General features: G+C 34.9%; 1 protein-coding gene across 5 annotated transcripts in view; it reads right to left on the reverse strand.

Moving 5' to 3' along the window:
* Positions 1-3,816: 3,816 nt before the first annotated feature.
* SPAST (spastin) overlaps positions 3,817-25,947 on the reverse strand; it is a 38,750-nt gene continuing 16,619 nt past the window's right edge. For 3 of the 5 annotated variants that reach the window (XM_063305901.1, XM_063305893.1, XM_063305909.1), the window contains 13 exons: positions 19,904-20,091; positions 18,274-18,407; positions 17,858-17,951; positions 14,549-14,623; positions 13,753-13,824; positions 12,635-12,710; positions 11,902-11,993; positions 11,403-11,482; positions 9,935-9,977; positions 8,519-8,598; positions 8,040-8,110; positions 6,174-6,214; positions 3,817-5,289 (listed from right to left, as the gene is read on the reverse strand). In XM_063305901.1, the coding sequence (XP_063161971.1) occupies positions 5,167-5,289; positions 6,174-6,214; positions 8,040-8,110; positions 8,519-8,598; positions 9,935-9,977; positions 11,403-11,482; positions 11,902-11,993; positions 12,635-12,710; positions 13,753-13,824; positions 14,549-14,623; positions 17,858-17,951; positions 18,274-18,407; positions 19,904-20,091 (1,169 nt within the window). In that variant the 3' untranslated portion in view covers positions 3,817-5,166. Of the gene's footprint in view, positions 5,290-6,173; positions 6,215-8,039; positions 8,111-8,518; positions 8,599-9,934; positions 9,978-11,402; positions 11,483-11,901; positions 11,994-12,634; positions 12,711-13,752; positions 13,825-14,548; positions 14,624-17,857; positions 17,952-18,273; positions 18,408-19,903; positions 20,092-25,474; positions 25,571-25,947 lie in introns of all 5 variants that reach the window. The other 2 variants (XM_063305886.1, XM_063305877.1) reach the window with 1 other exon arrangement.

The following is a 25,947-nucleotide window of genomic DNA, read 5'->3' on the forward strand; positions in this document are numbered from 1 at the left end:
GGAAGCGATGTCCGATAGAAGTGGTTAAGAATGCTTTGTAGCAACCGTAGAACTGCAATTAGAAATATCAGAGCTGCGGTCACCAATTGGCATCTAAGAACTACACGCGCGCGCACAAACAAAACCCACGAGAAATGGAATGGTTTAAAACTTATAAGAACTGTAGTTCAGCGTAAGTAGAGGGCACCAGTGGAGGAACCAACTCTCTTCCCGTTAGATACAGGACGCCGTCGATCACAGATCGGCTTCGCCCCTTTTCAAAAGCTGCAATTGGCTAGGTTCGTAAAACACACAGTGAAGATGGCTGTTTTGAGATTCCGAGACATAAACCAGCTGACCATATTTTAATCTGGCATGCTGGAAAGACCAAGCATATGTGGTGAGGTTGGGCATTGTGTGAGCCACCAAATCAGGTTAACAAAATGTAGACTTAATTACTCCTGATTAGTAGTGCTAGTACTGCTAGGAGCCCTTTGCATGGAAAACACCTCTATTTTCCAAGCCTTTGCCCCCCCCCCAAATAGTATTCGAGGTGGAGAATATTGTGTGTGATGCTAATGTAATTTGTCCTTCAATGGGACTTATTTTCAAACACACACATTTGAGACCTGGTTTCCCTAGTTCTCCAAGGCAAGAACGTTTTCTTTTTATATAGTGTTAGGAGCCTCATGCCATCCCAATAGAATGACACATCATAGAGTGAGTGCCCAACCAGCACAGAAAGCCAGTTGAAAACAGCTTTAAAGAACGTTTTTATTAACGTGCTAAATCTGTAGTCTAAATGTCTATTTGGCGCTTTTTTTTTTTTACTTACTTTAGTTACAGAACTAGTGACTAATATTCTGAAGCACCAAGATGGTCCCACCCGATCATGCAGAGGATGACATGTTACGGACCCTGTCTGTAAGAGAATTCCATCTGGCGGGGTCCAGGAAGTGGGCCTTCTCTGCGTGGCTCCTGCCCTCTGGAACATTCTTCCCCCAGAGATAAGACAGATTCCATCTCTTGTGTCCTTCCGAAAACAACTGAAGACCTGGTTTGCTACCTCGCTTGGGGTGGGAAGGGAAGTAATCACCCCTGGAGATGGATAGTGCCCTAAAATGGCCCTTTAGATATACATGAGCAGTACAACTATTGTCATCTGGATTTTATACAGTATATATGCTTACATTATATTTGTGTCTGATATTTATGTTTATGGTATTTTGATGTTTTTATCTTTATTGTAAACTGCCCAGAGTACCCCTTTGGGGGGAGATGGGTGGTGGCAAAAATTCATACATACATACATACAGGTGCAAAAACTCATTATAGTAAATATTGTCTGGTGGCTTAATTCATAGGATAGTTAGATCAAGGTAGAGGAATGTTATATTTCATATCTGGTTTGAGTATAATAAAAAAATGAATGTAAATGTACATCACAATAAATCTGCTTTAATATATTTAAATAAAATATTGAATAGTCAAATTACTGTTTCCACATTTTTATTTAGAATCTAACAACTCAGGAAATAAAATGAAATAGTCTTTTTCAACACATTTAATTAGAATTTCAATAGTTAGATTTCTAGTCTTATTTCAGAGATAGCAAATGGAAATATCCCACAACAAAGTCATTATATTATGATATGAGAAATATTAACAGCAAAAAATAATAGGCAACAGATTTGGAAGTCATGAGTCAGGAACTCAAAATGGAGTAAAACTGAGTATTAAGACAAACTGCAACGAATAAATTTGTCAATCTAATTCTATGTGAACATTTTTCATGCTTATACACATTTTGTTTTCCCAATAACATTTCATATTTTGATACTTAATAGCAATGGCTAGAATATGAGAATTTTCTCAAAGTGAATTCAAAGTTATCTCTTCATAGCAGAAAATCTGTTCAATAAGAAGAATCCTAAGTTTAGTAGCACCTTTGATTTAAAATTAAAAACATATTTACATGTCAAGTTTTTATTAAATGAGATAACTAATTGAGAACAACATTCTTTACACAAAAGATAACAAATGCCTGTTAGGATGTATCTTTCCAGGAAGTTACATATATAGATAGGAAAACTTTCTTCTATTTTTTCCTATAAGTAGCATAACACATTTCTCAGAAGAATCTCAAAACATAAATTTTAAATTGCCTAGGATGTCTGTTCACTGGACATCCAAGATGCATTTCTTATGGGTCCAGATGACACAGTAAGCAACAAACATCAGTTAAAAACCCAACTGCCATGGGGTAGATTATGCTGGTTTGCTTGATAACTGAGCAGAAACATGGCAACAATTTACACTACATGATGAACAAATCCTGTATCTATCTTGGAATGAATTTGGAACTTTTATCAGGTTCTCATTAATGCCAGCACATTAAAAAAAGGAAGAGGAGCCTAGTACACTATTTTCCTAGAAAATACTGTGGTCAACAGAAGAATCATTAGAATGGTATGAGACAAATATTAAATGTTTCTCACACATATTTCTATTAAAGAGATCTGATATAAGGAAATGATTACAATTCTTATTGGATTATGGCTTGAATGAAGTTGTGTAAGTGTTGTCTTTGTCTTAAAGCAACATTTATTGCATAAAAGCAGACAGTATGTAGTCTCCCGCCATTTTTCAAAATTTGCTAACTATAGTACTTATATATAATTGAAATTTCAGATGTTTGCCCCCAGGGGGAAAAAAAGGCTTAAGGATAAAGGGGGTAGCATTGCATTTACCAAATTATACATGAAACTCAAAATTCAACCATTTGAATTCTTGTGAAAAAACCTGTAATACAGAGAATAATCAAAGCTACTACACACTGATAAGGATATAAAGGAGATTACTAGGATCTGTAGAATCTATTCAAGTAAGCATCTGAAATACTCCTAACACATGTATAAAAAGGAATTAAGCCAATTGACTTGGCAGTTTTCATTCTATTTTTACATATCTAAATCACCTCAGTAATACTGATTCAAACAGCATAAAAATAGTTCTTGCCTGAGAAAATCTTTGCTTTCATTAATCATGCCTTGACTGCAAGTGTAATTCAGGAATGTCTAGTCCTTGAAGTTAAAATAAGGCAGATTACCGCAGCCTTTACTTAAAGCCAAATAGTAGTTTTGATTATTTGATTTTTGAAGCCTGATGTGTTTGTAGTTTTAAAATGACAATTCTGGTATTCCTTACTGAGAGTTCAGGCAACCACAAGATTTAACTATATCAAGGACAAAAATCAAAATAAAAATGTTCCATGTCCTTGGATTAGATTATCCAATTTCAGAATAAAGAGTTGAGTGATCTGGCAGGTTTAGATGAGTATACTTTGCTCAAGGATTAAAACTAATACAACTTTAAATAAGACTATATGATTATTTGTTTGTATCATTTGCCATAATCACACCAGTATGAAGAGTAAGATGTACAGCAGGAGTAGCTGGTGTCATTTATCTTTCAGGATTGCCCTTTATAACAAACCTCTTTAATTAATGTATTTGGGAAGGGAGTTTACTATGCAGTATTTCTGTATTCATATGCATTAATACAGCTTTGAATATATTCAGAGATAAGAAAAGGAGACCTTAAATTTACTCCATAGCAGGTATGTCTTACAAATATTTGCTGGAGGCATGCATCCATACACCCCCACACACACTTTATGTGGAAGCAAAGAAAACTGGAGGAGAAGTTTTAGAGAAGGGTATTAAAGGGTGTCCACAATAGTATGAAAGCCAGTTTCCCAAATTCTCAAAGATAAATCAAAATTCATTTACCATGAGGTTTCAGATATTAAAATATTTGCCCTGTTCGGTCAAGCTATTAAGAGCCATGTAATATACTTGTATTATATTTTAAATAAAGCTGTGATGGTTTAACAAATCATACAACAATTTAGCAATAGCTAAATAGAACAATATATTAGTTTTTTAGATTTGCCTTTGCACATATGGCATAGTTTCTTCTATGATATAGCAACTGAAGGGATCTGTAGAAATGTGAAAAGCTTAGTTGAAGATCAGGAGTTTATTGTTGATTTGCAAATATTACTATGAATTGTCAAATAAAATTTAAATAAAGTTCATGAAATTCTGCTTCAAGTTCCAAAGTACCCTTCAAAAAACAGTGCCAACATTTTAACAGAAATGTATGCCTTTGTCTCACTTTTTCTATCCTTTTGCACAGCTACTAAATTTTAAAAAATGAATTAGTCTTTAGTCACGTATTTACTTCATATCCTTTCCATTATAGCAATCAAACATATAATTGAATAAATTATCCATTTTGTAAACACCAATCATATTAGAGAAGTAAATAGATCTGTTCCTTTAATATTAAAAGCCCATCAATTTACAAGTCATTTAATAAAAACTTCAAAAAATTGTTGCCTAACTATAATCTGAAGTACATGGAAGATACAAAAGACCAACACAATTAAACAAGTAATTGCAGTTATGATCACGTGCGTATATTTGAAAATCACCAGAGTGAAAAATTCCCTGGCTTTTGGTCATTGTGAACACAAACCTAGCACTGAAGAGAAACTCTGCCATTGATTTGAATTAGTACTATTCAAGCTTTCTTTGACTATGATACAAAAACAATGATCCTGTAATGGATATTTATAACTGCACTGAAGAAATACTGCAGGAAAAAGATTGACAACTTTAAGCCATTTGGTATACCAGCTGGTTATACTACTATATTGACTGTGGGACTCCACAGGTAGAAAGAACAGACTACAGAGTCGCTTTGTATTGTGGGCCTTTCAAAACAATACCCTTATGCATACGGATTTTTTAAAATTTGGCACATTATCAATACACAAGAAACAGAGAAACAAGGCTTACTGATTAAGAAAAATAAAACAAAAGTAAATATCATGAGCAACTTTTGTAAAACACAAAAAAAATGCAAAGTACATTTTTTCCCTATCATTTGTTTGGTAGAATTTTCCTCCCCATTTTACTCATTTTACTGTGCTCTCATAGTGTGCTGGGTGTAAATCCTGGTATTAAAGTTTAGGGAGCTCATCAACTATTGTATTCTGTTTTTAAAAACCAGTCTTGCCTTTAGTGCAGTAACTGCTGATGTCTTCTAAACATCCAGCATTGGTTTGAATCAGCTGTCCTTTCCTGACAGCATTCTCCCCTCCTTTGATAAAGCTGTCTGTCAAACTGTAGTGTCTCCAAAGGCCTTGTTCCAGCGAATGTAAGCATCTAGAGTCTGAGGGCTAAGGCTGCATTTTATTTTCTTCAAAGACTCATCAAAATCTGACAGCCGAATGTTCCTCATCTGAAAGCAAAGAAAAGAATTAAGCTGTCTTTTGGTCTCACATGTTAACTGGATTCAAAATGTGTTTATTAAACTATCACTTTTTCAAAAATTATTACCATGGGACTACCAGCACTGAAAAGCAGAGCAAAAGTACAGTAATTCAACTTATATAAGCTTTACCATGTTGATTCCACTAGATGGCACTAAAGTACGTGAATCATTTCATACCATTCACATTTTTTCCCACTACTAGCCTACTAAAATGACTTAAATAAAATACAAAGGGTTTAAGGCAACAGCGCACACTGATCTCTCTGCTCTTTGTTTCAGTCTTTGTACTCTTCATTTTTCTGAAAACTTTAGAAGACAGAGAATCTACTGTGCCATAATAGGAAAGGGAGAAGTTCAACATTGGGCTGGGAAAACTTAGAAGAACTCTTGAGTCTCTAAAGGGACTTTCCAGAGCATACTAAAGGTTGCAGGATGGAATAGAAAAATCTATCTTGTACTCATGGAATGGAATTTTTACAATATAGTGCTGTGTAAGTGGCTATATGTCTAGTCTTCTTTATAAAGTGCTGCATGTCCTTTTTAGCTGGGTTTGTGTTCTCAAACATAAAATTAGGGTTAGAGATTGTCTACTTAGAGGGATTATTTCTATGACATATTTTTAGGATGTTTGGTTGCCTTTTAGCAGCATTCTGCTTTTTTGGTATTACATAGACCAACCTGACAACTTAGCACATTTAAAACTTAAGACATAAATGTTCTGCTCTCAAAAATATCTCAAGCAGCATTTTTAAATAATACTTACGACTTTGAGCTTTCAGTGTGCTCTGAAAACAATAAAAGATACAAAAGATTCAGAATGACTAAATTGTTTAAGTTAGCAAAGCACATACCTCACTAGCAGACATGTTCTTCACCTGCTCTGGTTTTAACTCTGTAAATTAAAGAAACACAATGAGTTTCAAAATCAATATGTATCCTATCAGAAGGCTTAATCTCTGAAGCAAGACAACTCTTTGAATTCTGGCAATAAATCTGATTTAAACCAAATGTTCAAGTTCATGCTTCTTTACCCTGAAGATAAGGCTCTAGGCAGATTAAGAGCAGGCAGAATCTACAATATTTTACTGTTCTCCGACCATATGATTAGTCTTCAAGGGACTTTGAAGCTTCCTGTTTGAATAAACAGTTGCTTCTAGGAGGCTGCATTCCTGTACATAATTATATAAGGTAATTGATCTCAATGGGGCTTAATTCTAAGCAGTAGATTTTTTTTCAAAATGATGTCAAGGTATTCTCATTAGTTTTATTTTAGTTCTGTGAAACATCTCAGGCAACTCTGCAGTGCTTCCAAGAAAATTGCACAGTGAAGTCACCAGGAATCAAGCTCAATTTGAGTAAGACTGTATTACTAATTTGGTACTGAAGAGTGGCCTGCATCTTGCTTTAAGCTAAAATATGGAGACAGTCTCTAGAACTGTTTCCCAATCCCCTAAGTTTGTTGAGAATTAAAGGGATGTAAGGAAGCAGAAAAGAACAACTGTCCAAAGTCTTACTGGGGACTAAATCACATGAAACTAAGGGGAAATGTTGCTGAATACAAGCATACAAACCATTTCCATTTGCTTCCTTAAACCCATCAAAAAGGGCCTGAAATTGAACTGCCAGAATTTGGGCATTTTGCCACTGAATCTGCAGCATTAGGCTTTCAATGATTTGGGGAACTTCTACAAGTTGAAGAGGAAGGAATTTGCCTCCCAAAAGGCTTCCCACTTTCACTTCCATTCTTAAAAACCCCCAAAACAGCAAAAAAAAAAACAACAGTTAAATATTTCTTTAAATGTTACATTGCCTCTAGAACCCAAAGAGGACTGTTGAGTATTAGGGTTATTTGCTAATATTACCTGTTATAAAGCAAAAAGAGAAAATATTACAACTATTTTACATTTAACAATCTGATACACTAAATTTGTTTAAGCTAGCACTTTGTCTTTTTATACTCTATATTTTTATCACTCTAATTACTGCAGCTTTTTAGACTTCACTTTTATGTTATTGCTTTTGCATAATTGTCATATTAATTATACCTTGTTTCTACTGTTATCAGGTTTCCTAATGTTTAGTTTATGTTTTACTGCTTAGGCTGTCCTTATTGGATTGGTTGCAAATTTTGTTATACGCTGTCACTGTGCTAAACTATGACCAATAAAAATTTGATATACATATGTATGTATGTATATGTATATGTATATGTGTATGTGTGTGTGTGTGTGTGTGTATATATATGCATCTATCTAATTCACAACCAATGTTGGCTAGTTAATTCTGATTATTTAAATTATTTTTAAAATCCCATTAGGTATAGCAAGGTCTTGAGCAAACTAAACTATTTCTTTGGATCTTAGCTTATGTCAGCCCTCCCAAGTAAACCAGACAGGAAACACGACGAGATGAGCTACTTCTACTTTATTGTTAGGCTACATTAACAGAATTTTGCAAGTCTGACAGTACAAATCTCCCGCTGTCCCTATTTACCACCTAACCAGTTAGGGCGGGTCCCTTCTAAGTTTCTTTCTTTGCCTGTTACTCAGTTGCAGACTCTTCCCTCTTTTATCAAGTTGTTCCCTAGGCAGCATCTCTTCCCCCCCATCTTCCAAGGTCATTCTCACATTCCATTACACTTAATAGAAGAGGCACATGTGAGCACTTTTTTATAGCCATCTTACAAATGCATTTTACTGAAAGCTAATCATGCTTACCTCGTATAGGGCCCAACGCTGCATCTTTCGCTAATGCTGTTAAGTCACTACCCGAGTATCCGTCTGTCATTCTTTAGAAGAGAACACAATTTCAGAAATTTCATATGCTCTACAGAAAGCTAATGAAGTTTACAATGTTACATTCTTTATTATAAGCAGGACAATACAAATCAGTAAAACAGAGTTTGTAAGTTTTGAATAAAATAATTAGGTCTACAGTTCAGAAAGGCTTTATTTAATTTTCTAATATTAATGATATTAAACTGCAGTCTTATCATTTAAGATATCAGCATACTATACTTGTGAAGGATGAAGTGCTGATATCTTTTCTTTATACAAAGTCAGGAAGGGAAACATGACTATGCCGTTACTCAGAGCCAGTTATATTTAGCATTTCTTCTTATGAGCAACAGCTGCAAATATCACTAGGCACTATATACACTCCACCTAGAATTAGCAGTAAGTTAGAATTTACTCACCTAGCTAACTGTGCCAATTCCTTCTGGGTTAGTGGGTTTCCTTGTTTGCTCAAGAGATTTTTTAGTAAAAGCAGTCGTGTCTGCAAAATATAACATTCTCTATTTGCAATCTCATAACTGTTTAAATAATGAAGCAAAGGCACTATACATCTGAAAATTGCACAGAAGGATTTTCACTTTGCAAAGCCAACATAGAAGATTAGATTTGAAATCCATTTTTTTCCCTGTACTGTGTTCTACCACATGGTGTAAAAGTGATGCTAAGTAGTAAAGTATTCTTATGCCCCTGTGTCTTGCTATTATGCAAATATTAGCAAAATGCTAGTGTGGCGCAGAGTGTTAGGCGGCAGTATTGCAGCCGAAACTCTCCCCACAACCTGAATTCGATCCCAGCGGAAGCTGAATTCTCAGGTAGCCGGCTCAGGTCGACTCAGCCTTCCATCCTTCCAAGGTCAGTAAAATGAGTACCCAGCTTGTTGGGGAAGGTGACGACTGGGGAAGGCAATGGCAAACCACCCCACCATAGTCTGCCTAGAAAGCGCCACAAAAGCGGCATTCCCCCAAAGGGTCAGACATGACTCGGTACTTGCACAGGGGACCTTTCACCCTCACAATAGCTTAATAAAAACACAGAGCAAATTGCAAGAGTTCAGCATTCCCCTATTCAATCTACAATATTGGTTCCAATCAGTCCTAATAACACATTAGTTAAATATGTAAAAAGCCATGATAATCTAATTGGGACTGATACTGAAGGTAATGAGCAATTCACAGCTGACCATAATCTGCTGTAACATATCTAGTACATAATTTGTTGTAACATCTAGTACACCTAGTACACCTTGGGTTTAAATAGATATCCCATGGTAAGCACCAGATTTGGCTTGGCATATCATGCAAATATACCATTTAATTTTAGTTGGCTGTTGCTTTAATGTTTTCTTTCAGATACAAAGTGAAAGCTTAGATTTCCAAATATATGAAAAATAAGCAAACTGTGAAGTAGAAAGATGAATTCTGTTTATGCAATCCTTTTACAAATACGGCATACTCAGAAATGATGTAGTGACAATTAACTTCCATCCATACTTTAGTGTAATTCTGATGTAATGGTAGTTTGTTCTTCAGCTGGAATGTAGATTAAAGTTGTCACTTCTTTATAAGGAAAATAACCAGAAAGCTAAGAAAATTTAGGGAAATGAGCCAAGAGAGGGCAGTTGACAAAGGGATAGAGTAAAAAAGAGGAAAAGAAAAGGGTATCACTACGGAAACTCTGGTAGCCCTTGTGACAGAATAAGCATTCATCCTCTAATTAAACATGAACAAACCAGTTTTGCTGTTATCATTAATGTGCACTGATGAGGAGAACTGGGTAAGAGACATTCTTACTTAAAAATGCCACCATAATCTACATACCTCTTCACTGGGTAACGATATATATACTCGTTTGGTGAATCGCCTGAAAAAGGGATATTAATACAGAAGCTCAGCTTAAGATCCAAGGTATAATAAAAGCTTCAAACCAGGATTGTAATTAGCAAAATTGTTTTTTTTTATCCTAAAATTTAAAATTAGCCCTATGTTTATAGCTAGCAGTTAATTTTAGAATTTGAAGATCACACTACTCAAGCTGGCATTGAGTAGTTACAATTGTAGATGAGATAAGGAAAAAATATACATTGGGCTTTAGAAAGTTCTACAGTGAAACATAGGCTGCTACAGGGAGAACAAAAAAAGAAAAGGGAAAGATGAGAAAACAGGAAATAATAAATAGAACTGGAAGAGCCACAACTCAACATCAAAGCAGCTGCACTTTTCATTTAAATGTATTTGTTTAGTGGCATAGGTCTTAGTTTCCAATTCTGTATGAATGTGCCAATTTAATTTGCTAAAATATATAAAAATGACATCTTACTAAAATTCTATTTATTTAAAAATATAGCTCAGAGTGGCTTTACTGACTAGAATTTAACAGTGAAAGAAGAGGTGAAGTGAACAAGAGAGGGAGGGAGAGAGGGAGAGGGGAATCATAAGTGCCATTAATAACATTTAAATTCAGGTCAAAAATGCATTTTGGAAAATGTGTTGCTTTTTCCAGTGTGCTGTAAAAACAAACAATGCAAAAAAGGATACCAGAATAATTTTCAATATGTATGTATTATATTTAGTAACTATTTCTATAAACTTCGCAATTCTCTTTGTCTATATTTATAGTAATTCAGTAAAAATCTAAAATAAAATAGCCCCAAATTATAACTACAGCTAAACAAATTATTTACAGAAAATATCCTTATATTTGTTTCTTGAACTCAATTGCCCATTTTTAGAAATATTGTTTTCAGTCTGTTGCAAGTCATTCTTGTGCCTTTTGTATTGTTTCTGTTTCTACAATACCCCTGAAAAAGCAATAAATATTCCAAAATGTGTAGGGCCTAAACTAAATTTTCCCCTGGCAGTTGGGATTCTTCCCTCTCTCTTTTGATGGCTAGTATTTAGTCAATTATTTTGACATAACTGATATTCATGTAAGAAAAAAATAGGAGAATTGACAGATGCTTTGAAACAGAATGGGATTTGGCCAGAAAGTTCTCTCATGTTTTGGTGAATGGAAGTTTATATTTCATTTTTAATGTATTTAACCTGCCTTCAATAGCAAAATGAAGATAAGCTATTGATCCGCATTAAAACATACAGTTAGAAAATATTTCCAACAATTCCTGGATGATGATCCTGTGCATTTTTTTTTTCATTTTTTACCAAAATAAATATACTCTAAGCATTACTATACATGGCGTATCAAATTACAGTGTAGCAATAACAAGAATAGCACCAAAGGTAAATTTACATTATATATTACTAATTAATCGTGCATGATTTAATGTACCTGAGCACAGCATCATCAAGCTCCTGTGGCCTGTTAGTTGCTCCCATTACTAAAATGCGATCTTCTCCTGAAGACTGTACCTTTTTTTCCCCAGAAAGCAAAATTTAGATAAAATCAGAAAAGGAAAAATCACACTATAATAAAATACATACTCTTGTAAATGGGTACAAATAGTTTGAACACCACCACTTTGCCCTTATGTATAAATACTGTATTTCATTGTACGTTGTAAAAATGTAAAGAACTTCACTGGTTTTAGTGGTCTTGATGTTTAACAGCAAGCACATTGGAGAATATTTGAACTTGAGCAAAAAAAAAAAAAGGGGGGGGGGAGAACAGCAACAGTTCATCTTTTTCTAGAAAAACTTTGACTGCTCTTTCTTTTTCCTATCCTTATTACAGAATTCAGTAATAAAAAGAAGTTCAATCTTTAGAGTTAAAAATACTATATAACTACTAACACCCAGCACTGTAATACTGTGCTGCAGTTAATACTTACACCATCAAACTCGATTAAGAATTCTGTTTTTAAACGTCGACTAGCATCATGTTCACCTTCTCTTCTTTCACATAATAAACTATCCACTTCATCTAAAATATAAATATGCAATCAATATTAAATGTATTTATTTTAATACAATTTAAAATAGCTTGTATAGTGCAATACTCTATTGTATATTCTGAACAGCATCTACTGCTCAAGAGCTGTTAAGTAAATTATTAAAATGTTTAGGAATGACAACAATTAAAATTCATGGTCCAGGTTGTTAGTATATTTTCTGTGAAGCACTTAGCCAAACACGGCTTATCTTAGAAATCTAAGCAAGGTCAGATCTGGTTAGTACTTGAGTAAGAGACGCACCAGAAAATCTTAGGATAATAGGCTAGACTGAGAAGTTAAAAAAGAAGGTGGTAACGGGATTCCATTTCCATACATTTGCTAAGAGAAGAACATGGACCTGTTAAGCTCATTGATTGGGGAAAATGTTGCTTTTTAAAAAAAAATCCTGTTCTTCAGTATGGATTATCAGACTGTGTAATATACAGTATCAAATAAATTTAAAACTATGGGTTATGAACAGATTATTTCTGAAGTGCAACTCAAACCAATAATATGGATAATAATTAAAACGTTAGTTTTTTTCAATTAAAGGAATATTTTTAAAAAGTTTATACTTTAAATTTAATTTACTCAGCTTTCATTTTGATTTCTCAGATACATGAAATTTTACCAATAAAAATGATAGAAGGCTGAAGTTCTCTGGCGACTGCAAAAAGTGCACGCACTAGTTTCTCCCCTTCACCAACCTGTGGGGAAAAAAGGGGATATCTACCTCAGTTTCATTGAGTCACATGCTTTCCAACTGGCATATCATCAGTGGATACAAAAACACAGCCAACTTGATCCATTCTGACTTTGACATTAAATTTGTGCTGCTATATTTATACTTACTGCTTGTTTTATTAAACATTAAATTTAATACTGTGATCCTAATTAAATTCATTTGAAGAAGCTCATTAAAGTTTCCACCTCTACCTCCCTCTATAGACAGGCATGCAAATAAAACGCTTTTAAGAAGGTCAGCAGGCTATCCTGAAGAATGTGGAATGGAAAGGGAGTTAAAAGGAAATGGATTTTTAAAAAATTAATGCATACTTATTATTCTAAACTAATCAACAAAAGAAAAATACAAAATCATACAACAGCATTAAAGAATCAACACAGCCTCAGAATTGATAAGCATAGCTTAAGAGAAAAGCCTGGAAAGTATGTGATAAAACTCCAAAAACTTTGACTATATAGCAGGAGAGTCTTTTTTGCTCCTTTCTTGAAAAAAAAAATAAATTCAAACGTTAACACAATACATAGCAACAATCTATTGCTGCCAATCAATGCAGGTATGTCCTTCCAATGGCACCTACTAATTCTTTTACCCAATCCCCATTCCTGAAAAATCCATTTCATGGTATCTGGATAGATTCGCAGTTCTGGGGATATATTGGAAAAAGAATCACCTGAATATTTCTTTCTGTAGCCCCATATCCAAGAGGACTTCAACAGTCCATAAAAGCATTATTCAGAGGGGCACAGATGACTGAAGAGAGGGAAGGGAAAAGAATGAAAGATTTTCTTCCAAGACATTTATATTACAGCTTTGAAGTTTTAAGTATTTCAGTGAAATAAAACAAAATTAGACACAGATATATATGCAAAATTAGAAATAGTTGTAGAAACAGATAAAATTATTTCCAATGTACTAGAGTCTGGTGCAAATACATCTCCATTTATTTTTCAAAAGTTCCTAAGGTGTCTCTTTAACCACAGCCAGAATATAATATTGTTACTCACATATTTTGATGTCAGACTTGCAGCACTTATGCTAAAGAAGGTTGAATTTGATTCTGCAGCCACTGCTTTGGCCTATAGTAAAAGAAAACACTAATTTAAGGCTGCAACACAATACAAAGCATATAATATGCTTTCAGCTATGTATAACCATAATATAATTATGCTTATTAGCCAGAGTTCTGCTGGACTGGAGAGTAATATGTGCCCCATAAATTACTACCTAGATACGTAAAGGAAATTTCAATCTATCAACAATTTAGCAACGTATATTTTACTTTTAAAGGCAATGTCTGCTAATATAGTTCAGAGTTTACTTTTTCTTGTAAGATACAGCGCTGTGAAATTCTCAGCATTCTTCTAACTGGAGTTCCCATGGCCCAACATGAAAATACAATCCTATTTCAAAAATGGAAGGAAAGCATATTCCTTTTGTAAACATATAAAATGAAATGCTCAAACACTGTTTCCATAAGCAATATGCCAAAGCACAGACAGACAATATTTTGTGGCTGAAGGCAGCACCTAAGTTTGGGAAGAGCACAAGGGCTGCAATGAATGAGCTGAGGATACAAATGGGCATAACTGAGATTTTGTTTTTATTTTTCAGGATTTAGGGGAGAAATTTTGAGGGTTAAAAAAAAATTGAGCCTCTTTTAGAACTCACATGTTTGTTTTCTGTCTTAAAATGACAGAAAAACACACCACCAATGTTCAGCAAATATCAGATTTAGAGGGGGCTCCTGGGGAACAAAAGAGGAGATTGCCCACCCATGTGACAGAGGAAAGCAGCTCTTACCAGCATCGTCTTCCCATTTCCTGGTGGGCCAAACAACAACAATCCACGTGCAGGAGCCCTAAGTCCTGTAAACAACTAGAAGACTGACTGAGTTAAATTTTGTTTCATGGCATAATCTAAACTATACAGTATATAAATTGGTAATTTTACAGCTAAGGTAAGGCATTAGTAATGTGTTTTGCAAAAGATATGAAAAACACAGGTCATCCAGATCACTGGGTACTCTGCCATTTAGCTCCATTTTTTTTCACTTGATACCAGGTTAAAGTAAGAGTCAAGGAAAAGACAACCAAAACAGGCTGCAAAAAAATCAAATAGTACAAAAGAAAATTGTGAAACTAATGCTTAAATTACTAAATTAACGTTTTATGAGGTTTTATGAGATTTTAACGTTTATGATTATAGTTTGATTTTATTGTAAACTGCCCAGAGTCCCTCTTTTGGGGGAGATGGGCAGTATTAAATTTGAATAATAAATAATAAATAAATTTAAGAGATATTATCTGGGATTCACCAAGCTGTAAGTGCTATAGAAACAATTACAGGTAGCCCTCGACTTATGACCATTCATTCAGCGACTATTTGAAATTACAACAGCGCTGAACAAAGGGACTTATGGCCCAGGCCTGAAGTTATGGCTGTTGCAGTGCCCCCAGTTACGTGGTCAAACTTTGGGTACTTGCCAGCCTACCCACACTTACAACAATAGGAGTGCTTCAACTCCCCCCGCCCCAACTTATCCCTCCCATCTACCTTACTGAGGCTTGGTGTTGGGAGGGACCAAGCCCAGAATAGCTTGGATTGAGGTGGGTCCTCAGCTAATGACCAGTGAAATCTGCTTAACAACGGCAAGGGGAATTGGTGGGAATGTGGTCAGTAAGCGATGTGGTCACATGTCATCTCACTTTATGACTGCATTGCTTACCAACGGAAATTCCGGTCTTGATTGTGGTCCTAAGTTCAGGACTACCTCTAGTACATTGTCCAGAATGGAATGAATTTACCTTTTTATTACTATAGGGTATTATTCATTTTTCAAGCCACTAATACTAGTATAGCCACTTATCCAGGATTACACCAGTTCTACATTTCCTTCACAAAAAGTGGATTTTAGATAGCATCAGGTGCAGGCCATCTGGCAGAAGAAATAAGAGACAGCAAGACTGCCTCCAATGGTCTTTTCTGACCAATTTCTACTGTGAATTTATTTTGTGAATTACCTTTAGTTTTTATCTTAAGAGAATGAATATGTAACATTCAGAGTATATTAGTTGGAATGATCATACAAAGATGTTTTGCATTATAGCACCAACAACAAACAAATTGTCATTTTTCCTTTCCTACTACAATATCTTTAAACATAGCTAGAAGAGGGAATGAGCTGCAATGGATGCAAAAAATGTGACACACAATAGTGTATGGAGTCCTTGGTGCTCTCTGAGCCTTGTTGTTTTCTTGCAGACCTTTCACTGCCAGAGGAGGCAACCTCTTTAGTGCAAAAAGGGAGTGGGCCTTGCTCTCAGTTTATATACTGTGGCTCGCCCTGCTTGTGCTGGTAGGGGTGTTGTTCTCCCCTTGGGAGTTCTTTGATTGGGCTGTTGTTTGCTGCTGAGTTGATTGACTGAGTTAATAGTTCCTTGATTAGGGTGTATTGTACTGTTTGATGGTTCATCTGGTGTTAATCCTAGTGTTGATTTTTGCATATCTGGGTGTTGATTGCTGGTAAGGGAGTGTACTGGTCTTTTGGCTTTTCTATTGTCTCTTTTGAATGGTATGTAAATGTTGTTTACCTCTATGTGTCTGTTGATGGTTGCTTTGTCTGAGTGCCAGGCTTCCAGGAGTTCTCAATGACCTCACCAAGAAAGGTCAAATTACACAAGAAGAACAGAGGTAGATGAAAAGCAGTGGACCTGTCCTCCCACGCTTCTACGGACGCCCCAAGACACACAAGCTGGGCATACCACTTCGGCCCATTGTATCATTACCAGGGACTCCCACATATAACATAGCTAAAGAGCCTATAAAGAAACTCAGACACCTCACAGAGGAGAGTGAACATTCTATCAACTCCCCACTACAGTGCCTCCAGAAAATCAAAAACATAAAAATAGAAGATGAGATCATGGTATCATTCAACGTTACAGCTCTCTTCACATCCAGACACATAGAGGTAAACAACATTTACATACCATTCAAAAGAGACAATAGGAAAGCCAAAAGACCAGTACACTCCCTTGCCAGCAATCAACACCCAGATATGCAAAAATCAACACTAGGATTAACACCAGATGAACCATCAAACAGCACAATGCACCCTAATCAAGGAACTGTTAACTCAGGCAATCAACCAAGCAGCAAACAACAGCCCAATCAAAGAACTCCCAAGGAGAGAGCAACACCCCTACCAACACAAGCAGGGCAAGCCACGGTATATAAACTGAGAGCAAGGCCCACTCCCTCTTCGCACTGAAGATGTTGCCTAGTCTGGCAATGAAACAGCTGCAAGAAAACAACAAGGCTCAGAGAGCACCAAGGACTCCACAGGTCAACCCTGACCTACAAATATTCGCTTCGATTGGTACAATAGTGTATGTATGAAACACAATGGGGGCCTTTAGATTCTTGCTGTGATAATTTTCACAACAGACTAAAAGGACAGGATGTATAGCAAACACTAATAAGAGAAGACTGCAATAACCACCCATCAGCAAAATTCACAAGATCTCAAAAATTCAGTGAAAGGAAAGAAGCATGTGTTTTAATAAAATAATGAAACACAAGAATTATGCCTCACAGGTAAATTTGAAATCCGAAACATGAATTTCAGAATCAATCCAATATTAAATTAGTCACCATTTGATTTTTATATATTCAAGAATTTTCCTGTTACTCTGCTGGTTTGTTTGACAATTTGACTGCTGTACTTGGATATTGGATTTACTGTACACTGGACTACGTTTATTGGATTATGGACACTGGTTTCTCTATGGAATTTGTGGCGAGCCTCGAGGCTTTAAACGAACAAGACGTTACCGTTTCCTATTTGGCTGGCCGCTTACTGGAAGCGGAGCAGAAACAGGCGGCCAGTTTCACTCCAACTGGACTTCAGTATAGAAAAATCATGAGTTATCATTACACATTAATAGATGCAAATATAACAAAGTTTCTTTGGCAATGTTCCTAAACTACTCCAATACATGTTACTTGAATACATCCAAAATGGTAAATTTTTAAAAATCAGAGTAAAATCTACCACATAATGGAAACTTCTAAGATGCAATAAAACAAGTCAGAAAACAGATTGCTTACTTCAGGTCTAAGTGATGGAAGGATAACAATTTCTTGCAGTGCCTGTTTAGCCAACTCCTGCCCAGCAATATCATCAAATTTGACAGATGGCCCACTAACAAATACAGAATAGTAATTAGTGCAACAATAGGCATCTCATTCTTCTGGAGTGCAGCTGAGTATTTCATACTCTCAACTGATTTAAAAACAAAAACAAAAACCCCTTACAGTTAAGAAATTATCCTCATGTATATTAAAATATTCTATTTCCTAAGAATATTTTTTAGTTCTTCCAATCCAAATCCTACTGTTAACTGATACAGAAAAAATAATATGAGCATTACTTGCCCTGAAAATAAACACACTTGATATTTATGAAAAAGCATTTCTCTCCCAAATTACCAGTTTTTATTAAAACTGCCACTGCTGCCACTTACCTGTCTACAACTTCATTGAGAATAAGATTAGCAAGGTTACTATCCACGTTTTTAAAAATCTTCATGTCTTTCTTTTTTCGTACAGCAGTTGAAGGAGTAGAAGGCCTGGTAGCTCTATTATTTTTTGGAGTAGCCTAAAGAAATAATTATTTCAAATGTATTTCAGTATTGTTGAAAAGAAAATTAGCTATCAGCTTCAGTAATCTAGAAGAAGCAAACTTCCATTCAGCATCTGGCTAATCAAGGAAACAAAACTTTGATATGACACAAGTCAACTTTACTTTTTTAAAATTGAGAAAAAAACAGCTAATTAAATGTTGCAAAAGTTTAATATAATATTGATCATGTGCCATCAAGTTATTACCAACTCTTAAAGACCACATATATTTTCTCCATGATAATGTAACATAGAATATTATAAATTCAGGAAAGGAAAAACGTACAAGTATATAATACAATATAGAAGGGAAAGAAACCACTGTGGTAAAGTACAATATTATTCTGTAGATAAACAGAGTTCCATACCTCTAAACAGAAATAACTTCTATCCTATATTATTTATCAAAGAAAGTTTTAGTTCCTTTTAAACTGATTGTCTGAATAAATAAGAGACAGAATATAATAACCTTCCCTCCCAATGCCTAACATACCATGCTGATAAAAAGAAAACGTAAAATGTATAGAAGAACTCTATATTACCACTTTGATATGATGGCAGTGATATTTTAAACTAATTTATGTTTATCTATTCCTAGAATAATAAACTTAGAAGGAAATAATCTCAGTACCACCACATCCACATTTTACATCTATGGTTTTAAAATAGGCAGCAAAATAAATTGGAATAGTTGAATTCTACATTAATCCTTAAGAGTTCTACTATTCTGAAAATAAAAATTTCTATATGCATGCACACAACACTGTTAATTTAAGGTCCATAAATATTTTAGCCTTTCCAATAGAAAAAAGTGTTCAACTTCTTTGATCATTTTGTTTCCTCTTTTCTACATCCCTTTTCATGCCAATATTCTCCAGGTATCTTCTGGCAAGTACCCATAACATCAGTGAAATCACTTCTCACCCTATCTCCATATCCTTGGAGCAGTTTTGCAATTGAGTTTCCAACTTGTAAAATATGGGGAGAATCCATCTCCAATGATAGAAGCCTCCCATCAGCAAAATGGGGAAGAATGCTATATACTGATTTGCCCTTCCCCTTGTATTTTCTGCAACTGTTGAAACATTGAAAATCATTTTTCCATTCTTGTAGCAGGTATCTTCTACTGATAACAAGAATGTCACTGGATATAACTACAACCTCAATCAAAATTAAGAGCAAAACAACATTATTAAAAGTAGTGTTTTTTTCTCCCTAAAATGAGCTTTGAGATTACAAACTTATACAACACCCTTATACTAAATCATACCTTTGCTCCATTAGCTCATATGGTCTATTTTAAACAACAGTCTTTTCCAGCCTTACCTAGTACTATCCAGAACTGAACTTAAGTTCTGCTGCATGCAAAACATGCGATTTATAAAATACAATTCCTTAATTTTGAATTGCAACTTTTCTATTTCCTAAGCTGACAAATATGCAATATACTGTGCCCAAAAGCTATTGTCTTACCTTCTGAGTTGCAGCTGAAGGAACACTTCCTACTCTAGGTAGAGAAAAATTAGAAACTCCAGTATAACTAGGTGTTCTTTGCTGCCCAGAAAGTCCTCCAGATCCAGCCTTTGCCACAGATTTTAAACGAGGAAGTGAATTACTACTGTGAGACAATGGATCCTTCTTTTTTGGAACAGTTCCACTTTCTACAAAGAAAAAGAACAAATTTGTTACATGAAACATTCAAATCAATCAACATGTTGCACATTTACTTAAGTTTAAATTGTTACTATCTATTAATTTAGTTCATTTATAAGGCTGCTGATCTCACAAAGTGACTCTGGGTGACTAACATAAGGATACAGTACCTAATGAACAATAATATAAAAGCACGTAATAATATAAAAGCACAATAATCTATAGCTATTAGAGATAAGTGGGTAAACAAACTATCGGTGTGAACAGACAACCTCAGGAACATGACAGTATCTGTTTTAACAAGTCATCTAGATGTTGCTTTCTGTTTGCACTGGTATTAGAATAGTTACATAAAACTTCAGAAATCAATACAACATCTGACTACCATCAAGTCATATTAGTTATTTTAATTTTTCAATTACCAACTATAGTTAAAAAGTAGCCCATTATCTACAAATAAATTTTATGCTGCCAAATAACCTGCACCTGTAGTAAATTAATCCCTCATAATATATATATATATACATACATACATACATGTATGTATGTCATATATGATTTACTATACAGTGAGTTTTATAATTATTATTGTGTAAGTTGCTTTATTAGAAAAATTTAGGATTAAAACTCCTATCATTTCCTGCAAGCATAGCCAACATATCTGGGCTGTGCCTCTTTCAGGGTAATACTAAATATATTAAGAATAACCAAAAACATCCTTATAAAAAAGCTTTTTTTTTTTCTTAAAACTCCTTACAATATTTATGGAAGAAGCACAATTTTAACCAGGCAGCATATAGATATCTTTGCAGTATTCAAGCACCATGAATTTAGAATAAAACACAGTACAGATAATCCTCGCTTAACAACCACAATTGGGACCAGCAACTCCATCGCTAAGCGATGTGATCGTTAAGCAAGACATCACATGACTGCGACTTGAGATAATCAAAAATTCAGTGGAAGAAGGTAACATACACTTTACTATACAGCCAAAGAAGCATGAAATGTTAAATTATAATGTAGCTATGAAGACCAATATAAAAATTCTAAAGGAATATATTTTGGCACTTTGATTTCTTATGTTATTCAAATTGTGCTGCATGTTTACAGTGAAAATAATTTTGAAATTCAGAATTCAAAAATAATTTAGCCTATACTATATAATTTGACCCAAGCCTGGGCAACAAATGTCATATGATGTTCAACGTTGTCAAAAAGAACCCTTTAACCCATCAATTTAGAGATTCAGAAATAGTAGTTTTTGTTCTATAGCTAAGGACATAAAAATCAGGGGAAAAAAAGCATCTCCGAAAGAGAGATGGATCTGCTCCCATCCACTACTTATGTAAGTCCCATTTACCACTGACATATGGCTCCTTACCGATTACTGTATTGGGAATGTCTTCCTTGATGGCAAAAAGATTACCCACCCCTGACCCAGTGCATGAAATCTTGGATCCAAGTGGAATGAATTAACATACGATGGACTATTTCTCTTTACCGAATTACATTTTCATTATTCTAGATTACTCTGTAAAGGCTATCAACAAGAAAGCAAGCAGTTAAAATATTTCTGAATACATCTTAGAATGTTAGATTCACTCTCTTCACTTACATTATGTAGCACCTTTCAATTAAATATTTTCAGAATGAATCACAAAGGATTAAAAGATATCAAACAAATTGAGCAACAATAAAGTTATCAACCTTATTTGCTTTGATGTCTAAAAGACAGCAGCAAAGACACCATGCAAGATGCCTAGGAATAACGACTCCACAAGCTGGATGCTAGAGCCACAAGTGTATTGAAGAAGCCCATATTAATATCTGTGGAAGTTAAAGTAGAAAAACTAGGTCCCAGGATACCTGGCTCCAAACAAGGCTTTAAATTCTGTTTGAAAATAGTCAAAAGACAATGAAAGTACTAACTAGATTTCCAGACAAGCTTCAAAAGGCAGTGCAGGAGTGTATAACTAAAGCCATGCAATAATCTATTTTAAAACCCAGAAGCTAGTCCATGTGGCTTAAGCAATGAAAATATTACACACAACAGAAATTGGTTTTTTGGGGGGGGGATTGATCTTGCACTGGACTTAGATATAAGTGCACGTTAAATAAAAATATTACAGTAATACTAACTAGACCAAAGTATCATCAACCTGCCGCCCCAGCCAGAACAGGTTGATTTCAGTATCACCAGGCAACCATTGTCCATTTGCATTCCATACAGGAACTTCAATCTTCTGGTCTTTGTACAAGCCACTACTGATTCTAAATAACAGTTTGGTACTTATAGTGCCTCTCCTGACCCCAGTGTAAAATTGAGATAGAATACTTGCCTGTCTCTTGAATACATATCTGTCTCTTCAGTACTATCCATATAATGGTAAAACCCAACTCCCAATCCCGGAATGATTTTACTCAATAATTCCATATATGTTAAAAGCTCAGGGGACCAAAACAACAAGACTTAACTTAAATTCCACGACAGCAAGCTATAGCACAACTCACAGAGACAACTTCTTGAAATTAATCTCTTACAAACATGTGAAATCAATATAATGCCTCCGTTCCCAACTCAGATAACCTATCTATGGCATACAATACCAGAGACTGCTGAAAAATCCAAGAGAATTCACTGCACCCCTTACCTCTTCTAGTATCAATTATCTATCAGGATAAACAAATCAACTCAACTTCAATCTAACTGAAATAATCTAGTGGCAATTTCCCCCTTAAGGTTTTTTGCCAGGGGAGGAGAAATTTGGAATTGGCTAACAAGAATTTCAAAAACATGTAGAGATTTTTTTCAAAAGCCCCAATTAGACCATTAAAGAGGCACTTCACCTTTGGATCCAGGTTTGTACTAGATTAATAAGTCAAGAAAGGAAAGATCAAAAACATATATTGTTGGTCCCATACAAGCATCTTGCCCACATCTCGATGCTACAATAATTGACTAATTTGTCCTGCAATATTAGATTAGATGTGAATTGCAGGCTGAACTGGTAAACTTTCACATGAAGGAAGGAATGAACAAGGCTCATATAACTTTATTTTCCCCTTATTTAAAAGATACACAGTGGAACAGTTTGCTTATATCATTTCAAAAGTAACTGTGATATGTTTATATGAATAATGCTATACAACCTATGAGAAACTTTTAGCATATACGAATAAATAGTATTTAGCAACTCTCTGTGTACATGTTAATTGAAAAATGTAATAGAAATAGGAAGCCTCAAGATGTACCTTTGCTTTCTGTTGTAAGATTCTATTTTGAATAAATACTTCTCAGCAAATTTCTTTTTCAGATTTCCTGTAGATTTTGCAAAAAAGCTAATTTATCATTGTTTTCTATTATTTAGCCCTCTTCTTTTTGCTTTGCTCTTGGGGTAAGGAATAAATATATTTTCTAGAATATTTAAAACAATTATTACCAATTAAAATCTGTACTCCGATTTATCAAGCAAATACCACTCACAATAACACTTCACACCAAGCAAATGCTGGACTTCACATAAATTCCCAATTCAGGTGTCAGCACCTGTTCATTCGAGCATTCACACAATCACAGTCAGGAAGCTGGGATCCCTTAACTGCTTTAATGAAGCAAAATGAACGGTACAGAAGTAAAGCTGCGAATGGAGAGTTCCCGCTCAAACCTAGATTTAAAACTACATTCCCTTAACTGGTTCCCTTTCCCACGAAAGTATGTCACCCCCCCTCCCATCCAGGTGGTGTTCCTGGGGTATCTCAACCCATTGTCCTTGATGTCTTCCATAGCCATAATAATACACTTCACACTCCAACCTCACACCCCCTCCCATCTGGCGACACAGAGTCTATACCCTTTGACAAGGAAATGATGGCAGATGCTCCGATAAGGGGTTCTGTGAACCCTTTGATCGGGGGGGATCTGACAGATGTGATAAGCATACTGTATTTTTCAAAGTGGCACAGAAAGGGACAACTATGCTGATCAGAATTGCAATCTGTTTTTTTTGTTTTTGTTTAGTGAGGTATGCCAAATAATTTAATTCGATAAATCAACAAAACTATTGAATAGTTGATTATCTGCAGGAAAGTTAAAAGGAAGAAGCAGGAAAAGTCACAAAACCTTATTTTCTACTGAAATTTCTTTCAGGTGTGACATTTATTAGAACACAAACTGCTTTCCATACAACCTAGTCTGTATCGTTATTTGAGTTGTAAAATACCAAGAAAAATAGCTGCAATTGCAAGGAGTAACCAGGCTTTTCTTCTACAGTGAAATGCCGATTCCCATTATGCTGCTTCCTATACAGGATTAGAGCTGCTGTCAGTACATCACAATGGATGAAGTCACACTGTTCTCCTACAAACATAACTGTCTTGCACAAAGCCATGTACAGATACTTTGACAAATTCTAGTTACCAGAATGAAGAAAAATGCCAACTGTAGATTCATACTGTATACCAGCATTAATTGTTTCAAGCAAAGCACCACATCCCTAAATCCACTAGTGACAGCATACTGTTCTCAAATGAGTCTGAGAAAAATATTAGTGGCAAAAAAAGACATAAAGGGTCCAAATCTAAATATTACATGTATTTTTTTTTAAAAAGCAGATTGTATTCTTTAAGAAAAAAAAAGAAATCTAACCCTTTATAGAGCAAAAATATCAGTGAGAAAATTATTTGTACATTTGATAGTATTTGGAGTTATTTCAGAAGCATGTCTTATGAAGAATAAAAATGACTGAAGTTACAAGCTACAAACCTCATAAAAATTCATAGCAAATAAGTTTCCAAAGCATCTTAGCTAAAGCAGATCACTAAACATTCACAGTACACCACCTAAAATTTGCCTCTTATTTTTAATACATACTTTAAGAATGATGAGCACCAATAATTTTCTCTTATAAATGAACTTTAAGCAGGTTTTCTCATGGTTTTATCTTATGCATGCATGCTGACAAAGAAAGCCAGGAAGCAATATCCTTCAATAGGAGGTGCAGGAAAAAACTTATTCTCTACTTTTGCTTTTATAGAAAATAGCAATCAACATCATCTAATATAGATTCACATATCTTTAAATGAAATCTCTCAGCTTATTTTTTTCTACTACTGCATTTTATAAGGGCTCTAAATAGTTTTCCAAAATTCCAAACTTCATTTTAAAATACTATAAACTTTAAAACTAATGCCTTGTCTTTTAAAGTTTTAAGAAACTTTAAAATATATAAGGAAAGCAGTTTGGTGAAAACAACATTGACTCAGCATAGACTGAATCCTTTAAAAATATATTAGGAGCAGGGTATTTAGCGCTGCATATTTTGTCTGTGATAGAGTAGATACTGAGAGACATCCCCCTAATTAATTAGGTGCTGGGAAAACCAAACCCACCTGACTGGAGATGTCCATTGCGGCATACCAGGTTAGTATTGTCACTACAGACTTCCATTTGCGGCTTGGGAATTTGCTTAACTGCCTGCATCTTCTCTATGCAACGGAACAGAGGAGGGAAAAGGACAAATAAAAGACAAAAAATGAACCAATGAAAGTTACGTACACTAGTAACACCAAAATGACTTTGTCTTCAGTTGGATTGATATGGATTAATGTTACAAAGCTTATGTCTAATGTTTACAGTGTTATGAAGTCACATCTAATAAAGTACAGTTTATGTAAAAGCTGTGAACTGCAGTCAGTAACTGCATTATTCAGAAATATCAAAGAAAAAGACTAGTGGGATACTTTAAAATGAATGTGCAAAGAATTATGATGATTTCTACCTACGGTATAGATCTAAGACAGTCTAAAACCTGTTGGTTCAATTTGCAACAGATGTCATACTAAGTTTTGTTAACAAGTATTTG

Source organism: Candoia aspera, chromosome 1 (genome assembly GCF_035149785.1).
Source record: "Candoia aspera isolate rCanAsp1 chromosome 1, rCanAsp1.hap2, whole genome shotgun sequence".
In the NCBI taxonomy this organism is placed as follows: Eukaryota; Metazoa; Chordata; class Lepidosauria; order Squamata; family Boidae; genus Candoia; species Candoia aspera.